General features: G+C 44.5%; 1 protein-coding gene across 1 annotated transcript in view; it reads left to right on the top strand.

Annotated features, from left to right (window-relative positions):
- Positions 1–12442, top strand: part of TYRO3 (TYRO3 protein tyrosine kinase) — a 186608-nt gene that overhangs the window by 49859 nt on the left and 124307 nt on the right. The window contains exon 3 of the mRNA XM_056546671.1: positions 2806–3001. Within this exon, the coding sequence (XP_056402646.1) occupies positions 2806–3001 (196 nt within the window). The remainder of the gene's footprint in view (positions 1–2805; positions 3002–12442) is intronic.

Genomic DNA, 12442 nt, shown 5'->3' with positions numbered 1-12442 from the left:
ACTGAAAGGATTAAGATTTTTTAATAGAAGTAATTTACAAATCTGTATAACTTTATGGTGCCAGTTCATATATAAAGAAAAGTTTTTTCCTGGATAACCCCTTTAATCCTTCCAGTACTTATCAGCTGCTGTATGCTCCACGGGAAGTTCTTTTATTTTTTAATTTCCTTTCTATATGACTACAGTGCTCTCTGCTGACACCTCTGTCCATGTCAGGAACTGTCCAGTAATCTAAAAGGAAAACAGAAGGCGCTCCATGTGCGGGATCAGCAGGTCAGGCCCATAGGGAGGGGAGTAGATCTATCCCACGCCGCTTACCAGAGTTGGGTGTGTGCACAATGGGAAGCGCCTGAAAGTATATGTGTCCTCATCCACAGCCTTCCTTGGAAACGATAGATAGGCGATTAGACCGTGATGGTAGGAGATGTCGGCGCTGGATGAAGGAACCAGGAGGAGTACAGCATAAAATCAAGGCAGGTTTATTGGATGCAACGCGTTTCGCTGCGCATGCGCAGCTTCATCAGGAACTGTCCAGAGCAGGAAAGGTTTGTTTTGGGGATTTGCTCCTACTCTGGACAGTTTCTGGACAGATGTGTCAGCAAAGAGCACTGTGGTCAGACAGAAAAGAAATTCAAAAAGAAAAGCACTTCCTGTGGAGCATACAGCAGCTTATAAGAACTAGAAGGATTAAGATTTTTTAATAGAAGTAATTTACAAATCTGTTTAACTTTCTGGCACCAGTTGATTTAAAAAAAAAAGTTTTCCAGCAGAGTACCCCTTTAACTACATTAGTTGAGATGGAAATACCCCTTTAAGATCTGTTATGTAACATGACCATAGTAAGTCCAGTTTACAATCGTAACAAATTACCTTGTAGGCAACTCTTTTTATAAATCTAGATCCAAAGGTTAGAACAGCGTTTTTAACTAGTGTGTCTCCAGCTGTTGCAAAACTACAGCTCCAACCATGCCCGGACAGCCGAAGGCTGTCCGGGCATGGTTGGAGTTGTAGTTTTGTAACAGCTGGAGACACACTGGTTGGGAAACACTAGGTTAGGAGAACAAATTACTTAAAATCTTACGTTGTAAAGTTCGTCTAATATCCATTTAGAGTAATAAGCTTTGCCACTTCTGATCCCGCTTCCTCCACCTACCCCGCTGCCTCTTTACACTGTACACCCACCCCTGTATACAATGGTTGCCACTGCCATCTTTTCAAATCCGAGAAGAGCGGCAGGAGGCAGAGAGGGGGTTTACATTGAAGTATATTCTTTGTGAGGGGTTAAGACACATTTTATAGTACTGTGTCTTGTACTATTCAATTAACCATTTGTATTTGAATTTATTAAGAGATTGTCTTAAAGGGGTATTTCAGAATTTTTTTATTTTATTTGACTGTGCTACAGAGGCTGTAAAGTAAGTGTAGTTCATAATACAGGGGAGATTAAAGGGGTATTCCAGGAAAAAACTTTTTTTATATATATCAACTGGCTCCAGAAAGTTAAACAGATTTGTAAATTACTTCTACTTAATCTTTTCAATAAAATTTGTAAATTAAAAAATCTTAATCCTTTCAATAATTATCAGCTGCTGAAGTTGAGTTGTTGTTTTCTGTCTGGCAACAATGCTCTCTGCTGACATCTCTGCTTGTCTCGGGAACTGCCCAGAGTGGAATAGGTTTGCTATGGGGATTTGCTTCTAAACTGGGCGGTTCCTGAGACACGTGTCATCAGAGAGCACTTAGACAGAAAAGAACAACTCAACTTCATCAGCTCATAAGCACTGAAAGGATGAAGATTTTTTAATAGAAGTAATTTACAAATCAGTTTAACTTTCTGGAGCCAGTTGATATAAAAAAAAAAAGTTTTTCCCTGGATAACCCCTTTAATCAAAACCTGTCCAGAGAAAAAGTTTCTGAGTTGCCCATAGCAACCAATCAGATCGCTGATTTCATTTTTTGAAAAGGCCTCTGAAGAATAAAAGAAGCAATCTGGTTGCAATGGGGCAACTCAGCAACTTATGCTCTGGACAGGTTTTGTTAAATCTCCCCCCATAGTGTCTACACGTGTTTGATGGCTGGTCTTGCAATTCTTATGTGATCTTTGCCCCAATGTTTATTTTTAACAGCATGCAAAATGAGTGTCGTCTCAGGTTTTCCCAGGTTGCAGTGCAGCCTGAGACATTATCTCTCTAGTCAGGTGTTGAAAGGGAGCATGGCAGTGCTTCACTGGGTGGAGCGACCGCTGGGTGGTGGGGGGGGATCATTCTTCAAAGCGCTGCAGGGAATTGTTCCTGGTGTGCTTCAATGGGTGGAGTGATGGATGTGTGGGAGGAAGAAAAGTGACCTCACACTTACAAACAAGGGATCACGTGACTTTTAGTTGGAGAGAGGGAACAGGAAATAACCATTTCACAAAAAGAAGGCAGCAGTGTTATGGTGGACTCACAACCTAGCCATTTAGCCCCAAGACAATCGCAGATCCTTCCTAATCATGTCCATTACTGTCTGTCAGGTATGTACTAAAGTCACCATATGGTGGATAACCCCTTTAAGGATTTTCACTTTAACCACTTTCACTATGATATAAAGCAGACAGCAGTGTATAATTTTTTTTTAGGTTGTAGATAAAATTGAGTTTTGTTTTAGTGCTTTGAAGGAGACCTCTTCTGCCACTTCTGGCACTTGTTCTTGATTTGTATATAAATAAAGATAATTGTTCTTGTACTAGAGTTCTATCTGAATAACTGCATTGGGCATCAGCTTTTCACTTATTTTACGCCACTTTCTTCTAATTTCTCTACTCAGGAAAGGCATCTGGACTGCAGTTTATAGGTCGTGGGTACAACCTGACAGTCTCTCAAGGACATGAAGCCAAGCTGAACTGCAGTTTATTGGGCATGGAGTTGCCGGAGATCCAGTGGCTGAAGGATGGCATCGTAGTGCAGAGTGCTGACCAGATGTACATTCCAGTGATTGAAGATCATTGGATCAGCTTCCTCAGGTAAATTATCTGGCCTTACTTCTGGAAATGATGGCCTGTGTATTATTAACAGATGTAAACAGATTATATGAATGTCTCCTTATATAGGCACTAGCTTAACCACATCAGGATAGGTATGTAGCTGCCCCAGATGGCATGCACAAGGTATTCCGTATTCATAGAGTAGATGGAAATATAACATCAGTTATACTAAGTATGGCTTTTGATTTCTATTGGGTGTTCACTTTGGGCGTTATACTGGCATTCTGTACCATTCGCACCATAGTAGAAAAGCAATAATCCTAATGCTCTGTTACATAGTTTTTGGTCTCAAACTCTGTTCTAGAATAAGAAAAGCAACCAGGCATATAACATTTTTCTGGTAATACATGCTTGGGGTGCTTTTATAACAAAGCGTACTCACCTGTCCCGATCCCTGCAGCTGCTGTTCCAATGCTGCTTGGTCCCTACTGCTCACCACTTCCTCTGATGTGTCAGCCCTCCAAAAAATGCCCACTTAGCCAATCACTAAGAGATGCAGATCCCCCGTATGATACTTTATTGATGTAAGCAGTCCCTGATGGATGATCTTTCTTGCAGAAGAAAAGCGTAGGACTGTGTGTCTATAGTCGGCAGGAGTCTATGCAAAATTGCACACAAAGAAAACTGCACGCTTCTCACCAACAGCCAATGCGATCCACCTGCGCAATCGGACCCGACGGTGCCGCCCCCCGGCTTCATGACAATAATCTAAAAGGAAAGAATGTCCAGCGCTGGTGGTTTACTTCAAAGCTTATTTATTTCTTGTCATGGAGTCACAATTACAGGTAAAGGAGTGTCTGACGCGTTTCGCGTCAGGCGTTCCTTTACCTGTAATTGTGACTCCATGACAAGAAATAAATAAGCTTTTAAGTGCACCACCAGCGCTGGATATTCTTTCCTTTTGGAGTCTATGCAAAAGGCGTATTAAAGGGGTTATCCAGGAAAAACCTTTTTTTCATATATCAACTGGCTCCAGAAAGTTAAACAGATTTGTAAATTACTTCTATTAAAAAATCTTAATCCTTTCAGTACTTATGAGCTTCTGAAGTTAAGGTTGTTCTTTTCTGTCTAAGTGCTCTCTGATGACTCGTGTCTCAGGAACCGCCCAGTTTAGAAGCAAATCCCCATAGCAAACCTCTTCTAAACTGGGTGGTTCCCGAGACACGTGTCACCAGAGAGCACTTAGACAGAAAAGAACAACCTTAACTTCAGAAGCTCATAAGTACTGAAAGGATTAAGATTTTTTTAATAGAAGTAATTTACAAATCTGTTTAACTTTCTGGAGCCAGTTGATAAATAAATAAAAAGTTTTTTCCTGGGTAACCCCTTTAAGTGTCACAGTGCTTGGAAGGATGCAACAAAAGTAGAGATATGGAGTCCAGCCAAGACTGAGCCAAGCTTGGCCAGTTATGTGATATGCATGAACATTTGCAAATTATATATATGCACTAAGGTGGGGGATTTTTATATGCAGGATTAAAATCTTAATAATAATGGTTAAACGTTGATGTAAGTTTACAGAGATTTTCAGTAAATAGAAATGAATGAATATATGAATGAATGAATGCTGTGAGCGCTATCCATACTATTTTTTCTTATCCTCTTCTTTTTTCCCTTGGGATTAGTAGCTCTCTCCTAAGCTTTTTTTGTCCAACCAGGTGCTAATCCTTACAACTAGTTACCGTATCTACAATGGAGGAAGGAGCTATATGCTCCGGGCAGAGACCTAGACATATCCTGAAAAATGTTGAGGACTGTTCAGACAGACTTTCTAAACTTAAAGGGGTACTCCGCCCCTAGACATCTTATCCCCTTTCCAAAGGATAGGGGATAAGATTTCAGATCGCCGAGGTCCCGCTGCTGGGGATCCTCGGGATCGCCGCTGCGGCACCCCGCTATCATTACTTCACAGAGCGAGTTCGCTCTGTGCTTAATGACGGGCGATACAGGGGATGGAGCAGCGTGACGTCATGGCTCTGCCCCTCGTGACATCACGTCCTGCCCTCTTAATGCAAGTCTATGGCAGGGGACGTGATGACCGCCACGTCCCCTCCCATAGACTTCGTGATGTCACGAGGGGCGGAGTCGTGACATAACGATGCTCCAGCCCCTGTATTGCCCATCATTACGCGCAGAGCGAACTCGCTCTGTGCAGTAATGATAGTGGGGTGCCGCAGCGGCGATCCCTGGGGTCCCCAGCATCGGGACCCTGGTGATCTGACATCTTATCCCCTATCCTTTGGATAGGGGATAAGATGTCTAGGGTCGGAGTACCCCTTTAAATAGATTAAAAAAAGTAGGATGCCCAGACTACCAATGTGGATATGGTTAAACAAATGTGGGAGTTAGAAAAATTTATGGAAAAAGAAATGTGCATATGGTGGGACCTCAGTATGACACAAAAATATATTTGGTATATGCAAAGATAAAAAGAAACAGACAGAGGAAGGTGCGGCATTGTGCCGTTATCGGGGGTGAGAGGGTTAAACAGGGTAGCTGATTTCAAACGTACCTGGTGATGTTGAGCTCAGAGATCAACATCTACAGTAGCATAGAATATACAGTGCGGGGCAGCCTCCGGACCCGGGTCCACCTGGAGAGGGTGGCTGGGGAATGCTTGAAGTTCCGCTGGCGGTTGCCGAACTGGGAGGAAAAAAAACGGGCGATTTTCGAGGCGCACACCGCAAATTTCAGAGAACCATGGATGCCGTTGGTATACTGTTGTTAGAAACTCTAAGCCTGCCTCCTACTACTCTTAAATCCAAACCTAAATATGTGATAAAAAGGAGGCCGAAAACACTGCAAGGAGATACTCTCAACTGGTGAAGGACAAATACAAACAGAGATAAATGTGGTCAGTCTATCCTCTTTTATTGTGTCTGATTCTCAGACTAGTCTTCTGGCTAAAGGCTTATCATATGCACCTACAGATAATTTTGACCTGTATCAGACTATCAAAGACGTTAACCGTTTTTCCAGACTTCTTACTGTGAAAAGGCATTTTTTTTACCAAACTGCACAAGATACCAAACAGTCCTACCTCAATCTGAACTGTTAACTAATACGAACCCTTTGGAAGATACCGGGACCCTTTTGTTTCAGGATTGCATAGTCCTTAACTCCCTTAGATCTTAAATGAAGAGTTGGACTGTGAAAGTAAGATCGAGGAGTCCAGATCTATGTAGTTTAGGAATCCATCTTTTTTACCCGATACAATCGAGGTGTGAGGCACTGGATCGGTTTCAAGAATTGATTTATGAGGAACTTGTCCATTTGCATAAAAATATGAAAACAGATATGCTATCAGGAGGACAGCACAAAAAGAACCTGACTAAAGAAGAACGAAAAGCAATTTCGGAATTAAAGGAGAATGACGATTTGTTGGTGCGATCAGACGATAAAGGCAGGGCAGTGGTTCTTATAAACAAAAATCTCTATATCAGATTGAATGAAGATAGGTAGCTCCGGTAGTCCTAGTTAGGCAGGGCAAATAAGAGTCCAAGGCCAGGTCCAGGTTAACGGTAGTTTACTGAGGTAGACAGATGGGACAGTCTTTACAGCTAGGCCAGGATCCCAGAGAGGTGACGAGTAGCACAGGGGCCTCGCAGCTTGCTGGGACTTGAAGTGACTTTGACAGACTTTAGGACAACCACGCTGACTATTATAGACTTGACTGAAGATAGTGACAGCAGACATAGATGACTTGACTGAAGATAGTGACAGCAGACAGAGATGACTTGACTTACTGACATGTGGCTGTAATTTAGCCTTGAGGCCTCCAGATGTGCTGGACACTGGCTCTGAGACATCTGGACTGGACTTGACCACAGCAGAGAATGAATCACGAGAGAGAAATTGTAGTACCTCCCCCTCTTATAAAGGGGGCTGAGCAAGGAGCCCATAGGTCAAGCTGCAGGTCACCTCGTTAGCTGGTGCTCTCTGGGTAACAAAACATGTGACTTGAACATGTGACGACAGTATCATGTGATTAACTCAAAGGTCCTTGATACATAATACATTTAATACTATGGGGGAGATGCTGCAGGAGAGCCCCTAGGACACAGAGGGAATCGACCTGACAGGGCCTAAGTACTGTACGGGACTATATCCTGTCCTGGGACATTACATATACAATGTACAAGTTGCAATTTAGGCTATGTAGGATGTACCAGTAGACTTATTAAAGATAGATTACGGGAACATATCTATGGAGCCACTCATGCTACCAGAAATCCTTCTGATGTCTCCAAGCATTTTGCACATTCTCACTCAGGTGATGTCAGTGCCCTTGTGATCAATGGAATTGAAAGGGTTACTAAACCATTACGAGGAGGAAACAGATGGGCAAAATTTCTGAACCGTGAAGGTTTCTGGATTCTCATATTTAATACCTTGTACCCGAAAGGCATGAATCATAGGTTAGATTTGGTTACAAGTTATTGACAGTTTTTTTGTATTTTTGTATTTGCCGTGTTTTTAATGTGTGGAATCTCTACACCCAGTATAGGCGGAGCTAACTGTTTAAAATACCTGTGAATACTATCCCCTGTATCTATGATTGAAGCGATACTCTGGCGCTTAGACATCTTATCCCCTATCCAAAGGATAGGGTATAAGATGCCTGATCGCCGGGGTCCCGCCGCTTGGGACCCCCGTGATCTTGCACACCGCACCCCGTTAAAATCAGTCCTGATTACTGTCAATCAGGGTCTGATTACTGTCAATCACGGGGCCGGCCCCCCTCAATGCATGCCTATGGGAGGGGGCGTGACAGCTGTCACAACGCTCCGGCCCTGTGATCGACAGTAATCAGACCCGGAGCGAACACGCTCCGGGAACTGATTTTAACAGGGTGCAGCGTGCAAGATCACAGGGGTCCCCAGCGGCGGGACCCCTGCGATCAGGCATCTTATCCCCTATCCTTTGGATAGGGTATAAGATGTCTAAGCACCGGAGTACCCCTTTAAGGCCCGCTAGAGGGGGAGGTTTCTGACCTCGAACATGTTGGATTGCACCTTACTTTGTTTACGTGGATTTTAATGGATAAAATAAATGGATGTTTTACCAGTGCAGTGCTGTGAATACCTTGGATTCTTTACAATGAATGGATGCTACCGAAAAGCATTTCCTATATGCCCACTTAACAAGTCTGTTTATTTTGGACATGAACAGTGTATTAAAGGGGTTATTCAGAAATAGAATACCAGAGTTAATTCCTTCCAAAAACAGCACCCCACCTGCCTGCAGGTTGTTTCTGGCACTACAACTTGGCTCCATTCATTTTAGTAGAAATGAGCTGCAAAACCACACCCAACCTGCAGATCTGCAATTCTGTTTTCTAATTCTGGCTAACCCTTCTAATATTTACAGCAAAGGCCTTGTTCACGACTGTGTCCTACAGTTCCATTGTTCTGTTCCATTATAGTGACAAATCCATATTCAGTAAGGGCCGGACATCGATAGCACCCTAAGAACCCCACTGGCTATAATTGGGTCCACTACGTTCCCAGTATGACATCAATATTTTAGCAGACAAAACATCACTGTATGCAGCTCAATTGTATCCAGAACATTTATTGGAATCTGCAGAACTTAGTCACAAAAATGAAACTTCCTCCCTTGAGGCGTACATTAACTCTGCCTTTCCTGGATGTGTCCGGCACATCTTTATACTTTCATAGGAAATGTGAGAGCACTTTCTCATTTCCAAAGATGGTACAGAAAGATAACCTGTGTTGTACAGATCGTAGGTAAATCCTATGGGTTACGCTGGGTTCACATATGTCCGGCATCCGTCATAGGTGAACTCAGCCTAAATCTCGATGCAACTGATGCCACAACTGATGCCAATGTGCATCAGTTGTCATCAGTTGTATGGCACCTGCCGTCCATTGTTTCTGAACGCAGGGCAGGAAAGCGCAGCAAGCTGTGCTCCTCTTTCTGGTACAGTCAATTGTGTCGAACCATCCGGCATCAAAATTGAGACTCCAAATGATTGTGAACTGTCCCATTCAAATAAATGGAATTCGTTCTAGCATAAGTTTCCCTCCGGTGCATGCTGGAGGGAAACTATGCCGGTCGCTGGACATATGTGAACCCAGGCTTATATTTGCTTAGAGGGTGGAAGTGCAAAATTCTTTTAGGGTACGTTCACATTGCACAGGATTTGATGCACTGGATTTTCTGCTGCAGATTTCAATGTAAACCAAATGACTAAATGACCACAGTAGAACATAGTTACATAGTTCATAAGGTTGAAAAAAAGACCAGAGTCCATAAAGTTCAACCTATATCTCTAATGTGTCCCTACTGAGTTGATCATGAGGAAGGCAAAAAACACTCATTTAAAGGAGTACTCCAGTAGAAAACCATTTTTATTTTTAAATCAACTAATGCCAAAAAGTTAAACAGAATTGTAAATTACTTCTATATATAAATCTTAACCCTTCCAGTACTTATCAGCTGCATTATACTACAGAGGAAGTTATTTTCTGTCTGAAAAAAAAAAAAAAGCGCACACCACCAACAATATATAATCAAAGTTACAAGAATTTTATTAAGACATAAATATCAAACATAATATACTAGGGGACATATAAAAACAATTAAAACAGATTAAACAGAGCATAGAACAACCCTGGGGAAGGGCCATGAACCCCATCCCACAGGTAACCGACCCCGTCCTATGATAAGCAAACTGTAAAGGAAATACCACACAATATCTATAAGATCACAGTATGTCACAGACACCTATCCTGCCCCACAATAACAGATATTCTACAATGGAAGATAGTACGGTACTCAATGATACTTAGGCAAAGCAAAAACAAAATAAAACAAAAATGTAGCCAGCACCTAAACCCAATACACGGGTGCACGCTGTTGTGGCAAGTATGGCAGCAGCACACTTGGTCAACAAAATGGTGGCTCTTAGCGCACTTTTTGATCAAAACGTGTCCCCCCATCCACCACGTGGAGGTGACCTCATATAGGATGTGACCCTAACATTCACTCACCTCAGGCTGGGCGACATGCTGGATCCACTAACAACCTAAAACCACCTCCTGTGAAATAGGGGAGGGGATGCACGGCTGCATAGGTGAGTGAATGTTAGGGTCCCATCCCATATGAGGCCACCTCCACGTGGTGGATGGGGGGACACGTTTTGATCAAAATGTGCACTAAGAGCCTCCATTTTGTTGACCAAGTGTGCTGATACTTAGGCAAAGGACAGAGATGGACATCCAATAAGCAAGGACGTGGTCATGCGTGACCCCATCCTTGCTTATTGGATGTCCATCTCTGTCCTTTGCCTAAGTATCATTGAGTACTATCTTCCATTGTAGAATATCTGTTATTGTGGGGCAGGATAGGTGTCTGTGACATACTGTGATCTTATAGATATTGTTACGCCGAGCGCTCCGGGTCCCTGCTCCTCCCCGGAGTGCTCGCGGCGTTCACCTTCTTGCAGCGCCCTGGTCAGACTCGCTGACCGGGAGCGCTGCATTCATGTCACCGGCGGGGACGCGCCCGGTCGCGGCTCGCATCCCGGTCTCCTCACCCGTCCTGTTCCCCGACGGCTCAGTCCCGGCACGCGCGGCCCCGCTCCCTAGGGCGCACGCGCGCCGGCTCTCTGCGATTTAAAGGGCCAGTGCGCCACTGATTGGCGCCTGGCCCAATTAGTGCTCACACCTGTGCCCTCTCTATATTACCTCACTTCCCCTTCCCTGTATTGCCAGATCTTGTTGCCTTGTGCCAGTGAAAGCGTTTCCTTGCATGTCCCAAGCCAATGTTCCAGACCCTCTGCCGTTTCCCCTGACTACGATCCTTGCTGCCTGCCCTGACCTTTTGCTACGTCCGACCTTGCTCTTGTCTAATCCCTTGTACCGCGCCTGTCTCAGCCGTCAGTTGGGGTTGAGTCGCTATCAGGTGGAACGACCTGGGGATTGCCTGCCGTTGATGAAGTTACCCGGGACTTCTCTATCATCTGGAAGGAAACTCAAAAGTCGCTCCTACTGGCCTCGTCTCATATGAAGAGACATGCCGATAAAAAGAGAAGAACTCCTCCTGTCTTCGCTCCTGGGGACAAAGTGTGGCTCTCTGCCAAGTATATCTGCTTCCGTGTTCCTAGCTATAAGCTGGGACCACGCTATCTTGGACCTTTTAAAATCAAGAGTCAAATCAATCCTGTCTCCTACAAACCTCTTCTTCCCCCTTCTCTCCGTATTCCTAACTCTTTTCATGTTTCTCTTCTCAAACCTCTTGTTCTTAACCGTTTCTCTCCCAAGGTTGTCGCTCCAGCTCCTGTCTCTGGCTCCTCCGATGTCTTCGCTGTTAAGGAAATCCTCGCGTCCAAAATAGTCAGAGGTAAAAAAAAAAATTCTCGTACATTGGGAGAATTGTGGCCCCGAAGAGAGGTCTTGGGAACCCGAGGATAACATCCTCGACAAGGAGCTCATTTGCAAGTTTTTGGGTTCCAAAAAGAGGGGGAGACCCAAGGGGGGTACTGTTACCCCGAGTGCTCCGGGTCCCTGCTCCTCCCCAGAGTGCTCGCGGCGTTCACCTTCTTGCAGGGCCCCGGTCAGACCCGCTGACTGGGAGCGCTGCATTCATGTCACTGGCGGGGATGCGACCCGCGTAGCTCCGTAGGGCGCACGCGCCGGCTCTCTGCGATTTAAAGGGCCAGTGTGCCACTGATTGGCGCCTGGCCCAATTAGTGCTCACACCTGTGCCCTCTCTATATTACCTCACTTCCCCTTCCCAGTATTGCCGGATCTTGTTGCCTTGTGCCAGTGAAAGCGTTTCCTTGCATGTCCCAAGCCAGTGTTCCAGACCCTCTGCCGTTGCCCCTGACTACGATCCTTGCTGCCTGCCCTGACCTTCTGCTACGTCCGACCTTGCTCTTGCCTAATCCCTTGTACCGCGCCTATCTCAGCCGTCAGTTGGGGTTGAGTCGCTATCGGGTGGAACGACTTGGGGGTTACCTGCCGCTGCAAGTCCATCCCGCTTTGCGGCGGGCTCTGGTGAAAACCAGTAACCCCTTAGACTCCGTTCCCCTGGTACGGCCCACATCATTACCCCACTGACACAGATCCACCACCAATATCCTCACAGTATCCGGATCCTGACAGATATTGTGTGGTATTTCCTTTACAGTTTGCTTGTCATAGGACAGGGTCGCTTACCTGTGGGAGGGGGTTCATGCTATGCTCTGTTTGAGCTTTTTTAATTGTTTTTATATGTCTCCTAGCATATGATGTTTGATATTTATGCCGTAATAAAATTCTTTTACTTTTGATTATATATTGTTGGTGTTGTGCGCTTTTTTTCTAGTGATTACTTTGGTCTAGTAGTGGTTCTGGGTATAAATAGGTCATGGGAGAGATCTCTGTATGGCCCCCTGACATATTTATACATAGT

The sequence above is a fragment of the Hyla sarda genome, chromosome 11, assembly GCF_029499605.1.
Source record: "Hyla sarda isolate aHylSar1 chromosome 11, aHylSar1.hap1, whole genome shotgun sequence".
NCBI lineage: Eukaryota > Metazoa > Chordata > Amphibia > Anura > Hylidae > Hyla > Hyla sarda.
The sequence above is the reverse complement of the archived record's forward strand: the minus strand, read 5'-3'. Positions and strand labels throughout refer to the sequence as shown.